Source organism: Netta rufina (assembly GCF_964035555.1).
Source record: "Netta rufina genome assembly, chromosome: 1".
NCBI classification, from domain to species: Eukaryota; Metazoa; Chordata; class Aves; order Anseriformes; family Anatidae; genus Netta; species Netta rufina.
This window is the reverse complement of record NC_140123.1, coordinates 137,226,648-137,245,179: the sequence shown is the minus strand read 5'-3', so window position 1 is coordinate 137,245,179 and position 18,532 is coordinate 137,226,648. Positions and strand designations below refer to the sequence as shown.

Here is an 18,532-nt window from a genome sequence, read left to right as displayed (position 1 = left end):
GTTAAGTTAGCAGCTAAGTGTTTCTGAATCTCCTAGCCTAATCAGGCTTTTATGAAACACAGGTACCAAGCACATGCAAAAACAAGAGAACATCCTTTCATCTATTTTATCCTTTTGTTGTTGTTGTGGAAAATGTCACAAAAAAACAACTTATGAATTAATTTCTGTTTGTACTTGTTGCGATATCATGCATTTTGAAAAGAGATATTTAGGTACGTAAATTACAGGATTAAAGACCTGAGTACACATGTGAGTCCATCTCCTATTGTCCTTAAGCAAAGGACTGTATTTATGAGCACCTTTAATTGGTTACGATAGAGCTCTGAAAAAGTGCTTAGCACTTGGTATGTTCTAGCTACAATGTATTCACCTAACTTGTGTGATGCCCACAGAAAACTAAAATTCAGTGAAGAAGAATATCATGTACATCAAATTCAAGTATCTGCATATAATCTGTTTAATTTAAGTTCTTATGAACATCATATTCTCTCCATACTACTAATAACACATCTCCAGGCTGAGGGTTCTTTGCATTCTGTAAAATACTATGGCAACTAAAAATGAAAATACAAATAAAAATTCCTAGGATAAAATAGTTTTACTGTTTTTACTTTTAAAAGAATTATTTGCTTTTAGTCAAAAAGCTAAGAATTTTATACTAGTAAGTAAACTTGTGAGAACAGGTCAGCAATTTGCTTGAAAAAAGTGTCACTCAGGTAAGCTGTGTTATAGGTATTGCTATGTGCTGTCCTGAATTGTGTGTATAAATAAGCAATATTTCACTGACAAGCTGAATTTTAGATAAAAAAAAAAAAAAAAAAAAGAAAAAAAAAGAAAGCAAGCAGCTGGTTGGATTAGCTAAAGGATTTAGAGCATGAGAGTAAATCATAGGTACAGTGGGCTTAGCTGTGAACTAGGACTTCAAAGTTGTGTACTACATATGCTAAATTGCAGGGATTTATGTGATTTATGTAGGTCTGTTATCTACATACCTGTATGTAGTACACAGGCTATGCAGAAGTTGCTGTGTCATTTTTGTCTCTCTCCACCTCATGTACCATGCATGTACCTCATGCAGCCATGTTTGCAAACATGTAAGTAGGTAGAATGTTTGAGAAGGTTATCTATGTACTGTTGTTTCTAAATTACTGGAATTCAATTTTTAGAAATTACTAAGGTTTCCTGACATTTCTTAATTTGGAAACTAGTATAAATATTAATGTAATGTTAATCCAGATACTAATGCTCGTTATGGTTGAAGTTATTTAAATAAATGATGGTCTTTTATCCAGACATTTTCTATGTGCTTCAATTTGAGCCTTGTGGAGGCATTTAATGTAAAATATTGAAGTTTCTAAAAAAAAGGTAATTCTGGTGACTTCTCATACAAAAGTTCTACTATTTCCAAACTTTGAAGCAGATAACTGACAATGAGTTTTGATTATTCCTGGAATTCAACTCTAAGCTAACTAATAAGCCTCTGAAAAAAATGTGGCTTGTTAATGCTTAAAATGCCCTGTTAGGCAATGATCTTATATTCTTCAAAGATTCACCTGCACAATTCAAATTTCAGGTTTCTCTGAGCTGCAGTGATGGGGCTGGGAGTAGAAAATAAATTGGTTTTCATTTTAGAGTGGTCTTCCAAAACTTTCGAAGGCACATGGAAAATGAGAATACTGGTCTCGAATACTAAAGTGAAGTGGCCGGGTAGGAGGAATGGACTGGAACACACAGGAGGAAAGGACAGGAGGATGGATACTGATGTCAAGATCTGGAGGAAGGAAGTATAAAAGACTTGCAAGCCAGCAGAATGTTTGGGGAAAGGATGTTGGGTCTGAAAATACATGAAATTGAAAGGTGGCAGTGTAAGGGCAGAAGGATATGCCGTAGACCTGGAGTGTAAAACAGGGCTGTTTGAACCAGTGAAGTGGTATTAGTATGAGGAACAGAGAAGTAGAGATAGTAAAACAGGTTTGGAGGAAATAATTGAAACATCTGTACCATGTAGAAGACACTTTTTAAAAATGGAAAGAAAAAATGAAAAATCTGTATTGGTGTCACTATTTGATTGAAACATATTTTGAAAGTGTCTGTCTTTTCTTCCTTTATTGCTGGTCATCAGATAAGTATCTATATGTCTGATATTTTAGTAAAGACATCAGGTGCAACATTTACTCTAGAGAAAAGTTCTGCATTAACATGCAATGTAATATGGGAGGGAAAAAAAAAAGGCCCTCCCTAAAATCTGTGTGTTTACAAATACATTTTAAAATTGTATTTAATATATGGTATTTATGTATTTAATATATGTTTAAATTTACAATTTCACACACATACATGATAAAAGAATAATATAGAAAATGGAAGGTCAGGTAATCAAAATTTAGATAATCTCAGAATGGAAGCTCTTTCTGTAACTTTAATTTACCCCTCCCTGTACTTATTCATAAGTGTACAATTATTGTTGTACAGTCTTTAATTACCTAATTTCTTAGGTAGGAATCCAGATTTGCAGTAAATCAGACTGATTGTGGAAATAATCTGAGTCAGAATGAAGGATACCATTGGTTGTAGAACTGCTGCAATATGTGTTGCAGCAGCTATATGGTTGTGAACTTGGCAAGAGAATATTTAAGAAAGAGGGAAAAAAGGTTATCCTCATCAAAGGCAACTGTTGTTGCCTCTGATGTTGGATTCTATCCTACATCTTGTCTAGGCATCGCAGGGAAACTCTGCGATGGGAAACTCTCATTTAAATCAGTTTTCACAAGTGTACCTCATTTTCTGGATGTCCAAATGAAAGCTTTGAAGTCAGGTTACAGAGGTTTTGAGCTCTCACAGTTGCAAGTGAAGTCAGCAGGCACTGTTATTTTTGAAGTGCTGTATAATGGTAAGTGCTTTAAAGAATAAGATACTGCTTTTTTCAACTTGGCAAGGAAAGTTTGCCCAAACTTTTCCTTATTCTGTGTACATTTGCTCCCCATTTATAATACAATTATTTATTTTCTTGTCAGAATTAGAAGGGAAGCACTTAGATTCTCTAAAGGGGGGTACCACAGAAATGATCATAAGAAAATTAGAAAAATGTCCTTTCAGAATAACGATAGAGTAGGATTAAATAAACCTGTTCACCAAATTAGGAAAACAGAAAATATTTAAAGGTTGTTGATGCTGTGAACACAATCCATCATTTGCATTGTATGATGCTGGAAGTGTGTAAACTGTGGAGTTGTGGAAAAAAATGAGAACTGTGGGAACAATTATCATTTTTTTCATAAAGTTAAAGACTGTACCACAAAGTAAACCAACAACAGCTCTGACTTCTTGTGCAACCTTTGTTCTGACAGTTCTGTAAACTTTGAAATCTTGGCTTTACAGCTTTAATGCAATTTTTAACCTACAAGTTTGTGTATCTGCTTGTGCCATCTGTCTGTACGCTTTTCATAAATGATGGAAACAAATCCTTGTTTTCCCTCTTAAGTCAAGAGCCTTGAGCCAAAACGTGGATTCATTTCTATGATGTAAACATGCCTTTTCCTTTATTGTTTTCATGGAAAGCTGCCTGATTTGTTCTGTCAGGATCACTAAAACTTCTGTTATTAAATTAATTATGGAAGAACTTGTAGTTGTTCTTTCTTTTGCTCTTGTGCTCTTTTTCTTCTCTCTCTCTCTCTCTTTTTTTTTTTTTTTTTTTTTTTTTTTTTGTCAGACGTGTGGGGGTGTTTGTAATTATTACATTAACTTACTGCCCACCAAATTTCAGCTAACTTCATTTCTTTCCTCAGCCTATATTCATTTATCCATTGTGTGTTTCAGTGCTGAGAGCTAACATTTAATACATTCTTTCATCTTTTTTTTTTTTTTTTTTTTTTTTTTTTTACAGATCTAATTGTGGTAATAGCCTCAATTATTGTTTTGAGCATAGGATCTAATGGGCAGGTGTTTGCCACCTCTGCAATAAGGTATGTTCTTCTAGTGACTTGCAGCTCTTCACAGCAACACAGACATAAATCTAATATAGGAAAAGTTGTTATAATGAAACACTGAGCAGCAGAAGATGCGTTATTGTTTGATCACTGCTTGGGTAACAGGAGTGCAGAAACAAGGCATATGAAGAATGGTGTGAATGCCAAAGCCAAGAGGAAACAACTAAAGAAACATTACATTCTATGTAAAACATCAAACATCTCTCTATGTAAGACAAAAGAGCATTACGGAACATCAGTTTATTTAAGAAGTAATCCAGACAGCACTTAACTCAGTACTTTTTAAGTATGAGTAATTACTTTGTTTAAACTGTAATTAGGCTTTGGTGGATTTGTTTGGCACAAGTAACTCATACCATACATGAACCAGAAACATTTGATGTCTAGTGTGTTTGTTCAGCTTGCATCAAGTACTGCAGACTTGTTCAGGGAAGTAAACTGAGTAAATAGAAGAAAGGGAATGATAAGTGGAGTAGGTGTACTTCCCACTCTTTCTAACTTAACTTGCAAGATGTACTGCATTTTCTGTTACAAACCTCTGATTTCCCCTGCAGTCTGATCACTGGGATTTATGTACACTAATCTAGCTGTGTAAATAGTGAAGGGAACTATATGTATAAGGTGTTTTTTTTTAAGTATTCTGTTACCATAGAACATTAATCTTTACATGACAATAAAATCCACACAGGAGAAGAGGAGGGTAAAAGTGAAAATTTTAAGGATTTTGTTGTATTTAACAAACTGTGTAGGAAGGGCTTTAATGAAAACACCTGCTGTGTGTTTATTTACGAATCCAGTTGGCTTTGGGTTCAGTATGTATGTCCTTTCCTGGTGTTAAATTATACAGTCACTGTCCTACAACTCAGGATGCTTTCTACCAGACATATCTCTGCAGTGATGTTATTGCCCCATTGAAAAATCATCTGGGACAGGCAAGTCTCAGTCTGAAAGGTTTTCTGACAATGCATTCTGTGATGCAAGTAGCTGTTTTGGAATTAAGAAGGAAACATAGAATCGTAGAATCATTAAGGTTAAAAGAGACCTCCAAATATCATCTAGCCCAACCATCCCCCAACCACCAATGTCACCCACTAGACAATGTCCCCAGGCACCACGTCCAACCTTTCCTTAAACACTCCCAGTTAAGATGACTCCACCACCTCCCTGGACAACCCATTCCAATGCCTGACTACTCTTTCTGAGAAGAAATGTCTCCTCATTTCTAATCTGAACCTTCCCTGGAGCAACTTGAAGCCATTCCCTCTTGTCCTATCGCTAGTTACCTGTGAGAAGAGGCCGACCCCCAGCTCCCCACAACCTCCTTTCAGGTAGCTGTAGAGAGCAATAAGGTCTCCCCTGAGCCTTCTCTTCTCCAGACTAAACAACCCCAGTTCCCTCAGCCACTCCTCAATTTCTTTTTTCTTTTCAGAGGAAAGGAAATGGGGTGTGCATATTCAGAGGCTGTGTAACTCAAGTTTTGCCTTCACTATTTTACTCATTTAAATCTATCCTTGAGAAACTTTCTGTGCCTGTAACATGCATGTAAGAACTTGGCCCGTAGTAACATAATAGATCTTAACATCTTAGATACAATAGAGACAGGAAAATCAAGAACTGCCATTGGGTCAAGCATCAAAAAGTGTCTAACAATTATACAGGAGAGCTGTGTGACTTTCACCTGTTCCAACATCAGCAATCAATGATGTAAGTCCACTGGTACACGCCTTTGGTAGTCTTTTAATTCTTTGTTGACTCCTGTTTAATTATCAGGTATTAAGCGGTTATTTTCAAGTTTTTGAGATAATTTAAACTATAATTCTAATGGCATATCAAAGAAATAAAAAAAACAAAGTGTAATCAATCATTTATATGTCATTTGATAGTATTATTGTCTTCTTCCCCCATAAATGACAAGAATTTGATCATCTGATTGGCAACTGTGAAAGCTCAGAAAACTTGCTTTGTGAATAAAGGAAATGTTGGATCATTCAGAAGACAGTATGCCTTCTCTGTCTGAGTAACACCAGTGACTGAAGGACATCATCATGCTGAGGGTCTTGACAGTTGATGTAGCCTGGAAGAATGCAGCTAAAGTGGGAATGAAATAAGATGACTGAACTAAAAAATACTACTACTAATAATAATTGGGGATAGCAGAGGTAAAATACTATCACAGAATCACAGAATCACAGAATTTCTAGGTTGGAAGAGACCTCAAGATCATCGAGTCCAACCTCTGACCTAACACCAACAGTCCCCACTAAACCATAACCCTAAGCTCTACATCTAAACGTCTTTTGAAGACTTCCAGGGATGGTGACTCCACCACTTCCCTGGGCAGCCTGTTCTAGTGCCTCACAACCCTTTCAGTGAAGAAGTTCTTCCTAACATCTAATCTAAAACTCCCCTGGCTCAACTTAAGCCCATTCCCCCTTGTCCTGTCACCAGGCACGTGGGAGAACAGACCAAACCCCACCTCGCTACAGCCTCCCTTGAGGTACCTATAGAGAGCGACAAGGTCGCCCCTGAGCCTCCTCTTCTCCAGGCTGAACAAACCCAGCTCCCTCAGCCGCTCCTCGTAGGACTTGTTCTCCAGGCCCCTCACCAGCTTTGTCGCCCTTCTCTGGACATGCTCAAACACCTCAATGTCCTTCTTGTAGCGAGGGGCCCAAAACTGAACACAGTACTCGAGGTGTGGCCTCACAAGAGCTGAGTACAGGAGGACAATCACTTCCCTAGCCCTGCTGGTCACACTGTTTCTGATACAAGCCAGGATGCCATTGGCCTTCTTGTCCACCTGAGCACACTGCTGGCTCATATTCAGCCGACTATCCACCATCACTCCCAGGTCCTTCTCTGCCTGGCAGCTCTCCAACCATTCCTCTCCCAGTCTGTAGCTCTGCTTGGGGTTATTGCGCCCCAGGTGCAGGACCCGGCACTTGGCCTTGTTGAACTTCATGCAGTTGACCTCAGCCCATCGGTGCAGCCTATCCAGATCCTCCTGCAGAGCTTTCCTACCCTCAAGCAGATCGACACACGCACCTAACTTGGTGTCATCTGCAAACTTACTGAGGGTGCACTCAATGCCCCCGTCCAGATCATCAATGAAGATATTAAAGAGGACCGGCCCCAGCACCAAGCCCTGGGGGACGCCACTAGTGACTGGCCTCCAACTGGACTTGACTCCATTCACCACGACTCTTTGGGCCCGGCTATCCAGCCAGTTTCTAACCCAACGAAGCGTGCACCAGTCCAAGCCAAGAGCAGCCAGTTTCTTGAGGAGAATGCTGTGGGAGACGGTGTCAAAAGCCTTGCTGAAGTCAAGGTAGACCACATCCACAGCCTTTCCCTCATCCACCCAGTGCGTCACTTTGTCATAGAAGGAGATCAGGTTCGTCAAGCAGGATCTGCCTTTCATAAACCCATGCTGACTGGGCCTGATCGCCTGCTTGCCCTGCAAGTGCTGCATGATGACTCAGGAGGATCTGCTCCATGAGCTTCCCTGGCACTGAGGTCAAACTGACAGGCCTGTAGTTTCCCGGGTCTGCCCTCCGGCCCTTCTTGTAGATGGGCATCATATTTGCTAGCCGCCAGTCAACTGGGACCTTCTCCGATCGCCAGGACTGCTGATAAATGATGGACAGTGGCTTGGCCAGCTCCTCTGCCAGTTCTCTCAGTACCCTTGGGTGGATCCCATCCGGCCCCATCAACTTGTGCACATCCAAGTGCCGTAGCAGGTCACCAACCAGTTCTTCATGGATAGTGAGGGCCACATCCTGCTCCCCATCCCCTTCCACCAGCTCAGGGTACTGAGTATCCAGAGAACAACCGGTATTGCCGCTAAAGACTGAGGCAAAGAAGGCATTAAGCACCTCCGCCTTTTCCTCATCTCTTGTATCTAAGTTTCCCCCTGCATCCAGTAAAGGATGGAGATTCTCCTTAGTCCTCCTTTTTGTGTTGATGTATTTATAGAAACGTTTTTTGTTATCTTTAACGGCAGTAGCCAGATTGAGCTCCAGATGAGCTTTGGCCTTCCTAATTTTGTCCCTGCACAGCCTCGCTACATCCTTATAGTCCTCCCTAGTGGCCTGCCCACTTTTCCAAAGATTATAAACCCTCTTTTTTCTCCTAAGATCAAGCCACAATTCTCTGTTGAGCCAGGCTGGTCTTCTTCCCTGCCAGCTCGTCTTTGGGCACGTGGGGACAGACCGTTCCTGTGCCATTAAGATTTCCCTCTTGAAGAGCGCCCAGCCTTCCTGGACCCCTCTGCCCTTCAGAACCACCTCCCAAGGGACTCCACCAACTAGTGTCCTGAGCAGCACAAAGTCAGCCCTCCGAAAGTCCAATACAGTGGTTTTACTGGTCCCCTTCCTGGCCTCGCCAAGAATAGTGAACTCCACCATTTCGTGGTCACTCTGCCCAAGACAGCTCCCGACAATCACATCCTCCACCAGTCCTTCTCTGTTTGTGAAGAGAAGGTCTAGCGGGGCACCACCCCTGGTAGGTTCACTAACCAGCTGCGTCAGGAAGCTATCTTCCACGCTCTCCAGAAACCTCCTAGACTGCTTTCTCAGGGCTGTGTTGTGCTTCCAGGATATGTCAGGGAAGTTGAAGTCCCCCACGAGTACAAGAGCTGACGATTTCGCAACTTCTGTCAGCTGCCTGTAGAACTCCTCATCCGTCTCCTCATCCTGGTTCGGCAGTCTATAGCAGACCCCGACCAGGACACTAGCCTTGTTGTCCCTGCCGATCCTAACCCAAAGGGACTCGACCTTGTCATTCCCAGCCTCGAGTTCTACAACATCAAAAGATTCTGTAATACAGAGAGCCACACCACCACCCCTTCTGTGCTGCCTGTCCCTTCTAAAGAGCTTATAGCCAGGCATTGCAGTACTCCAGTCATGAGACTGGTCCCACCACGTCTCTGTGATGGCAACCAAGTCGTAGCCTGCCTGCTGCACGATGGCTTCCAGCTCCTCCTGTTTGTTACCCATGCTGCGTGCATTGGTGTAGATGCACTTCAGCTGGGCCATTGCCTTATCCTGCAGCCTTGCCATTGTTCCCCCCTGCACAGCTCCAACAATCCTAGCTTCAGCCCCATCCCCCTTCCTACCTAGTTTAAAGCCCTCTCAATGAGCCCTGCCAGCTCCTGGCCCAGGATCCTTTTTCCCCTAAAAGATAGGGACCCGTCTGCAGCCATCAGGCCAGGTGCTGAGTAAAGTGCCCCATGATCAAAAAACCCAAGATTTCTGCGTTGGCACCAGCCCCGGAGCCACATGTTTAACAGGTGGGCTTTCCGTGTCCTCTCTGAACCCCTCCCTGCCACTGTAGGGATGGACGAAAACACTACCTGCACTCCCGCTCCATCCACTAACCGACCCAGCCCCCTAAAGTCTCGTTTGATAGCCTTCAGGCTTCTCTCTTCAATGTTGTCACTGCCCGCCTGGACTATCAAAAGAGGGTAATAGTCAGAGGGGCGTACCAGGTTGGGAAGCTTCCTGGCAACGTCCCTGACCCTGGCCCCAGGGAGGCAGCAGACTTCCCTACGGGTAGGGTCAGGCTGACAAATAGGGCCCTCTGTTCCCCTAAGAATAGTCTCCAACAACAATAACCCTCCTGTCTTTCTTGATGGAGGCAGTCCTGAGGCGTGGAAAATTTTGAAATATATATATTTCAAATATATTGAAAAAATATAAAAAAACTATAAAACTATATAAAAAAAAATAAAAAAACTATATTGAAAAATTTTCAGATAGGTGAATTCAACATCCTTTTCTACTATTTACTATTTTGTTTCAATGATAAGATAGTAAAACAAGGGCAGGAAAATGAAGTTCATTGCAAAAAGTGTCAGTAGAAGGAAATACTTTGGTTGAATAGATTTGTTGAAGACCCATGCTGATAATTATTTTTCTTTAGCTGAAAATGTTCAAAGTTTATGCTTCAGTTATTTTCCTAAAATCATCTATCTATTTCCAGTAAGATGGTTTCTATTACTTAACATGAAGGACTTCAGGAGTAGAATATGTTTAGTTCACATTCTGCTTTTGGCAACTAGAGGAAAATGTTTTCTCATATTTATATTAGTAAAGTTTGAAGCACTAGTTTTGCTTGGAAAGAAAGATTTGAGAATCATATTTAGGTAAACAATGTTAGGTTTCCTTCAAGTTTTAAAGTATATATTTCAGAAATTTCTTGCCTATTTTTTTTTTTTTTTTTTTAAATTGTTGTACAAGTCTATATTTCTGAATATACATGTATTTGCACAGAATGTAATGAGATCTCAACATGTTGTCTACTGAGGCTTCCTCTAGTCTAAGATGCTATCTTACTGGGGTCAATACCTTTGTCTTAATTTTTCTGTATGTTAGTGAACATAGTCAATTCTGTATAGGCACAAAAGTGTTGATCTCAATCACTGTTTCAATTTAATGTCCTATTTTTCTTACAGGGGAATCCGGTTTCTCCAGATACTTCGCATGCTTCATGTAGATCGACAGGGAGGCACTTGGAGACTACTAGGATCAGTTGTTTTCATACATCGTCAGGTACTAGATCTTTAAAGATCCCCTGCCTTTTGTTTACTCCAGTATATCTTTTCATGGACTTAAGAACATAGTCTGGTTTAAATTAACACTTCTCGCAAGAGGAAAAATACTTTAAAAGACCAACACGTGTTTCTACTTTTAAAATGGGAACACTGTTCTTTACTTCAGGTCAGTGGTTAGCAGTGCATCGGCATCAGCATTTTTTTTTTTTTGAAATTAATTGCTATACTCTTTTATCTTGTCCTTCAGTATAATTTATTATATTCAGTTATGAACGCTGTCTTTCATATTGCAAATACTGTCCACGGTCTTCACATCTTAGATTGGTTGTTCTGTGGAAAAAAAAATATATATGTGGAAGTGCTTTGATTGAACAAAGTTATTTAAATCATTCTCTTCTGTCTGAATAAGGACATTTCTAATTCATTCTATAAAAAATTATACTATGTTGTGATAATATGACAGGAAAGCAATGATTTAAGCAGATAGACAGTTAAACACAGGTAAACATGGCTGTAAATAGTTCTTTGTCTGCCAAAGTTTGGAAACAGTTATTCTGTATGAATGTTCACTAAAGTTTAAAAGCTTAAATGTTTTAGTTCAGACTTTTAAAATGACTGGCTTTTTGATGTTTTATGGAGCTGACCATAATGTTTATTATATGAACATGTTAATAAAGTTTTATCAGTAACCTTTAAATTGCACACCATATTATACCTGGGAGGGCTACTACTGTGCTATAATTTTTCTCATCAGACTTCTAAGGGTGGTTCATAACTTGCTCCTTATGAGTGTAGATTTTTTCCTCAGATATTGACAAATAATTATAGATTTCCACAGACATTCTTTCATTTGCTTCATTCTGTATGTAGAAAATTACCTTTTTTTTTTTTTTTTTTTTTTTTTTAGTGTTATGGGGCAGAGAATGTGAGGTACTTAACCCAAAAGAATTATGTTATGTTCCTTTAATTCCTTTTATTTTTCTTTCCAGTAGTGTAGGAAATTTTATGCACTTATGAAGCCATTGATGCACATAGAGGTTTTGATTTAAAATAATCTTTTAAAAATGCTTTAGCATAAAATCTACTTTTGTCCTGTACAACAGGATGAATTTTAATGCCCTATGACTGTGTAGTCTTCATTTACTGTGGTCACACTGCCTAGATATCTAACTAGGGCAGAACTTGAATCCAAATATATGTTCTCAACTTTTGCTAATTTTACTGACAGAGGTGTTTGAGAATACTCTTCTTCCATGGGTATTAAAATTTTTAGTCAAGAATCTTGAAATACCATCTCCTAATTATAATCTAAGTCTTAAATGTCACAAATACTGGTTCAACGGTTTGAAGAGAAAAACAAAAACAAACAAACAAACAAAAAACACAAAACAAAAAACAACAAACTAAATGAAAACAAAAAAACTTGAACTGAATTATAAATAAATGCACCTGAGGTTCTGTGAATCCAGTGTCTGTGATGATATATAAAACTCTACAGATCTGTAGAAAATATCAAAACAGATCACCCATTAACACATAAAATAAAAATAAAAATAAAATAAAAATAATATACACAGTTCTGTATTGACATTGGGCAAGTGTAACCGAAACTGTAGGATGGTATAAAATGGAATGAAAAATTGAACCTTTATCCCTGTCCAGACTCTGAAAGATTATTTTTTTTAAAGAAAACCAACAAAAACACCTCATGATTTTTCTTTACAGACAGAGTACAAGGTCCTCATTTATTTGTTGAGTTTGATTTCAAAACCAAAAAAATAGGACTCTAAATCCTTAAACAACACGAAAAAATAAATTCACATCTTTGTGACTTGTGAAAATAACAAGCACTTGGACCTCTGTGGACCCAGAAGAGATTACTAAATTTTCCACAAATGCTTTCCATATGTTTTGGAATTTTTCATATAGCTGTATTAGCTCACTCAGGCCCAATTTGGCTAGGGTGCTCTTCTATTTTCAGCAGGTTGAGCTTATGTGAACATTTCTTGCCAAAAGCAACAAAACATGAGTCAATATCATATGTGGTGATGGAAAGACATGGAAAAATCATGCAGCTTACTGAAAAATGAAGTTAGCCAATCAAGCACCAGCTTATGAGTATCTCTAGGAGTTTTATTTATTCCTTACCTTGTTTTGTGTGCTGTTCTACTGCTTTCAGGAGGGGGTTAGTGATGAGCTGTGGTTTTGTGGTTTTCTTGTATTTTTTCTAAGTGCTAATTTTATTTTGTTTGGGACTCACTGTAACTGAACATATAAATTTGTGTAATTTACAAAAATATGTTGACTTCAGTCTCTCAATATTCAAATTCACTGATGTGCACATGTGCATTTTATTTCTGTTGTTTCCTTTGCATCTATATATACATATATACATGAACGTCTGTGCTGAAAACAGTAACTTGTATTAGGCCATGCTCTACATTGCTAAGTTCTTATCTGTTAAAAATTCATATCAACTTGAAGTTCTAAGGTCTGATTTCTACAAAATATTCTCTTATATTAGATCATATATCAGTTCATACTATTTGGTATTGGTAGATTCCATCCCATCCATATGTTTGAAATATGCACTATTTTAAAATCTATGCTGTCTCTTAAATACAGTGTGTATTAGATTGCTGTCACTGATCTTAATAATTAAGTATGGGTGTGTAGTAATTTGTTCTGGTATATATATATGTGTTACCTTCAGTGACATTTAGAATGAGTCTAAGACAACTACATTTGGATCCTTGTTTCTTAGGATAACACTGATAAATGCAACAAGTCAGTCTTATGGTCAGTCTTATGCAATCAAAATATAGGATGTACAAGTTGCTTTCTTAGATGTGGTCACAATCAGAAGAACATGGCCTTTGAGTCATAACAGTTATTTTACCATAGTGTTCATGAAATGTATTTCTAAAGCAGCGCTTTACTATTTTTAATATGTATTAACATTTGCTATTCTGAGTGGACAATTAAATGGAACAATTCCCATTCAACCCCATTTAAAGGACATGAAACAGGACAGATGTCCTGCCCTACATTTAGCAGTACAAATGACTGTGTAAATGATGGCTTCTTCTTGCTTTTTCAATCTGACATAAATAGAAAACAAAACATTGGCTTACATGTTTTACTGGAAGCAAATTTCATACCTGAAATGAAACATGAATTTTTCTATCATGATGAAAACAAACAAACAAACAAACAAAAAAAAATACCACAGATATTTATAATGTTTTTTAATAGATAATATATGATTTAAACCTTATGTACTAATTTATTTTCTCTTTTAATAGGAACTTATAACTACATTGTACATTGGATTCTTGGGATTAATCTTTTCATCCTATTTTGTTTATCTTGCTGAGAAGGATGCAGTTGATGAGGATGGAAAGACAGGTTTCTCCAGCTATGCTGATGCCCTTTGGTGGGGTGTGGTAAGTCTTTATCAGAAAAATGTGTACTCAAACTAAATGTGCAAGATTTTCTGTTGAAATTGTGACCATTTTCTCTTTTTCAAAAATCACATTTGTGTAAGGAACACACTTGTGTAGGGAAGCTTGGCACCTTTTCAAAAAGGATACCAGGAGAATAATGGGAAAATAATGTAATAAATGCAATTAACTTATTTTGGTGTTTGATACCAAGTCTTTAGCTAACTAGCCTTGAAAGCATACAAATGGAAAACATATATATATATAAATAAAATTTAAATCCTCGTTTCAAAAAGAGTGTAAGTACTCCTTGAATCCTACACCACTTTTAAACTCCATTTAATGTTCTGCAAAAGGTTCATAACTTTTAAAAGAATATTCTGTTTGTGGAAGCTTGACTCTAATTTTTAATTTTTGGATCTCTTTGTTCTCTTTGTCTTAGTAATAGCACAGACTTTGATGCAGGTTACAAGTTACTGTGTTTTGAATGATTCCATGATTAACAGTTATGATAAATAACTCCATCAAAAGCAACAGACAAATCTCAAATTTATCAGCTACTTTGGACAGCAGTCATGATCAGTGTTAATCTTTGGTTAAATAATGATAATAAAGAATAATATGAAGGATGAAATGGAATTATGAGAGCAATGTGGTAATTATTGTTATGCATGCCAAGAATCAGGTGAAAGGGGAATAGGTAGTTATAAACAGAATAAGAAACACTCCCTTCATATGGCTCTTCACATCATATTTCTTACTATGAGTCATGCTTTTCTTCCTTGTTAGCTGTTGCACAAACCATTTCTGCTCTTGTGGTCCATTTTACCACTAGAGAACCTTATATGTTTTATGAGATGGCCATCTCATTATAACAAACCCAAAAAGATTCATCACAGTGCTAGTGACAAAGAAAAATGAGAAGACTAGAACAGATGAAGAGCCACCATCCCTCAGAGAGAGAGTTTCAAGGTTGATTTGAAATGTAATAAACTGGATTTGTTCTTAGATGACAGACTTGAAAAATAACAATATACTTATTAGACAATAAACCAATTGTTTATCTGAATACAAATAAACTGATGAGTAAGTCTGGGAAGAAAGACACAACGTTCCTAATAGATGTATGTTTCTAATCCTTAACTTGGATGCTGTGTAAGCCTCTACTTCAGTGAAGTATACGGAAATATATATTATATTACATGTATCCTGAATTACACTTTATAAATGGTTCAGTATAAAAATCTGTTAAGCTTTAAATTCCTGACATTAGGTTGTCAGATAGTCATTTCTTTTGTAGAGTATCCCCGATACCTATGCAAAAGAGTACACACTAAAAAAGGTTCTATTAAAAAAGAAAAAATCCATTAAATGGCCAGATGGACCTAATTATCTGACCCAGTGGGAAAAGAACAAAACCATGGAATAACTCGTAGAAGAATCACTTGTTAAACTCCTATACAGACATATGACAAAATTTTCAGTAAAACATAAAGCCCCATGGTTATAAACATGATAACCTCTAACTAATGGAAGAAGGGAATCTATATCCCAGAAGCACAGATTGTTGTATTTTAAAAGCAAAAGTAAACTATTAGAGTATAATTGATGTTATGGAAGACACCCCACGTCTACTTTAAGAAAACAAACCTGTAAACAGGCTCATGACTGTAGTAGAATGCAGTGGAATGCAGCTACTCTTCCTGTTACCAATGATATAGCTGAACTGCCTGCAAAGTACCTAAATTAAAAGTGGAGCTGCTTGTGGGAACTTTAGCAGCATTAGGGCTCCCATGAAAGTCTGAACTCATTCAGATAAATCTATGTGAAATATCTCATGATTTTTTTCTTTCATAGTAAAGTTACAAAGAGCTTTGTAGCACCATGTGAATTAGGATGAGAGCAATGAAAGAAATGGATTGCATATAGTTTATTAACAAAAAAGTCTTAATTTAATGTGTGATCATTAAAGTATGGTGATTCATGTTTGCTCTGCAATATGTACTTTCTAGGGCTGTAGCTACAAAAGGCCAGAAATGACCAAATTTAGATCCAAGTAGGTTGAAAGAGGAACCCCTTGCTAGGGGAGCTGAGGGGAGCTAGGTAAAGTGAAAAACAAACAAACAAAAAAAGGATTTTCAGCAATCATTTTTGTGAACTATGTTTTTTAACACCTAGTTAAGTCAAAGTGAACGCATGCATGGATTATTCCTTCATGTAACAAAACTTCCATGTGAAGCAAATGCATTTTTTTTTTTTTTTACCCTTTCCTCCTTTCATTTATTTATTTAACCCTCAGTGTCCTTCACCTACTTTATGAATTGTATTGAATATGGATATGGACTAAAAAACATTTTATAAAAACCAGAAGCTATAGCCTAGATTCGAGTAAAGAGTACAAAATTAAGGAGGAAAAAAAAAAAACAACAAGGATATGTTTATACATATTTTATTAACATTTTGGACTTAAGGAATTTACAAGAGAGTTCAATTGTCATCATCAAGAAAGTATAAAACATGCATTACTATACCTTGCTGAGGTAGGTGGCTTGGAATCTCTATTTGAAAGTGTAGATTTATGCTTTGCAAAGTGTTCATTGGGTTTTGTTGTTGTTTTCCAAAACTTGACTTGTTTTGTGTAACAGCACGATAAAATCAGCTTTGTCTCTCTGTGACTGTGTGAGGCACATGAAGAACACTGTTTGAATTGTTTAAGCTTTCCAGACATCTAAGCCTCCTCAGCACTAGTGAGTCACGGTGCAGGTGCAGTTCACAGCTGGAAACAGTGACAAAGGACAAAGTGAATCAGTTTCTTTTTCTTTTCAAATCTTCTGTAACGTAGAAACACAGATGTGGAGTTACTAGGGGGTGAAATTTGATTTCACTTTTGCCTTTCAAAACTTAACCACGGGAAAAAAATAATCTTGCTAGCAAGTATTTGAAAGTCTAATGTGTCAAAAACCACAGAGTGTATTATGGGTAACATTTTGCTTTGAGTAGAAAGTGCAAGCTTGCTGAACTTGATACAAATGACCTGAGAGGTTTAAATATGAAGAAAAGGGAAAATAAGGAATGAAAGAGAGTTGGAATCAAATGCTAACAAGGTTCACCTGCTCCAGTTAAATGCAAGGTGGTTTCACCTAGATTTGGCAGATGTGCAGATTAAACTGCAGACATATCAAAGGCTTGTGGTGTTTTATATGAAACTATTTTCAGAAGTTATAGTATGTTAGAGCAAATGCTGAAGCATTTCTAATAGAACTGTCAGCCTGCCAGAGTTGTAACCCATGTCACAGTATTTTTTCCGTCCTTTCAGAATATTTTTCTTGAAGAAATAAGGACATGTTGGTCCCTCCATTCTTGCCTCTTGATGTTGGTAAAACTTATTGCTTTTGCTACAAATGTGACTGTTCTATACTATTGAACTTGAGTTAAATAGTGTCTCCAGTAAAACATTGTTAACTGGCAGAGGTCCTTGGGAACAATTGCTCAGAATTTCCAGTAGTAAATTTCTATACCAGAGGTGGTGGTCTGAACCCCTTTATTTTTAATACTTTTTTTTTTTTTTTAATGTGTGCAGTTGTGGTTCTTCAAGCTTCAGGACACCTGCCTGTCTTAAAGCATGTGAGAAGCTGTGTTGTCTTCTACTAAATTAGAGTTCTTGCGTTTTTGAAGTGTAAATGTATGTTTTCAGAGGCTGCATTAGAGCATGTGCATACCAGCTGGAATGTGCCATAGGAAATCTGTGTTAAGAAGCAGGTGTCAAAGCCTAGTTATTAAACATTCTCTGGGCAAATAACTAATAAATTCTGGATGTACAAGGAAAAAGAAATCTGACTGTGATTAAGAAACACAGAGCATTATATTATCTATAATCCTTTCCACATACTTCAATGCACTAACTAGATTACCAAGAAGGAACCCTCTTAAGGTAGCAAGGGAGAAACTTTCTGAGACATGTTCAGGCACCTGCAGGAATCTGCAAGCCAAATGCATACCTCCTAGAGAGATGAAAAACAATATTTTCTGTGGTTATGATTTTCATGCTATCTTCCATAGTAACACTAAGACAGCTCAACATTACTGCAGTTTGTTTTTATGTCCTCAGTGCTGGAAAACTCAAACACACAGAGACACAGACACACACACACAAACAAACAAACAAAAAACAAAGCAAAATAGAACAAAGAGACAAGAAGACTTTCATAAGTAAGAGGAGGAAAAGGAAGGAAAAATCCTAGACTTGAAGGGGTCATTCAGGTGCACTGAGGAGCTGAAAAGCCATTAAAGAAACACTATTTTAAAACTCTCCACTCCCTGCTAACACATACTGTGTTTCGAAGTTTTAGGGGGTATGCTTTATTTCTGGGGGCTGGCAAACTCATCTGTTTGTACTGCTGGTAGTATGCAGTGGCTGAGTCATTTCATGGGCAAGCCACACTATGTCTGGACAAACACCTGACAAGACAGGGTTCCTGCTGAGAGCAGCCTGCAGTTCAAGGTAATAATATTTCTTAGAGGATACAGATACTACAAATTTAACTTCATCAAAT

General features: G+C 37.7%; 1 protein-coding gene across 1 annotated transcript in view; it reads left to right on the top strand.

Annotated features, from left to right (window-relative positions):
* The window catches only part of LOC311215703 (potassium voltage-gated channel subfamily KQT member 1-like), a gene marked incomplete at both ends in the record, with an annotated part of 528,691 nt that overhangs the window by 54,397 nt on the left and 455,762 nt on the right, over nucleotides 1-18,532 (top strand). Inside the window, 3 exons of the mRNA XM_084297010.1 lie at nucleotides 3,884-3,962; nucleotides 10,438-10,534; nucleotides 13,842-13,982. Coding sequence (XP_084153136.1) covers nucleotides 3,884-3,962; nucleotides 10,438-10,534; nucleotides 13,842-13,982 — 317 coding nt within the window. The remainder of the gene's footprint in view (nucleotides 1-3,883; nucleotides 3,963-10,437; nucleotides 10,535-13,841; nucleotides 13,983-18,532) is intronic.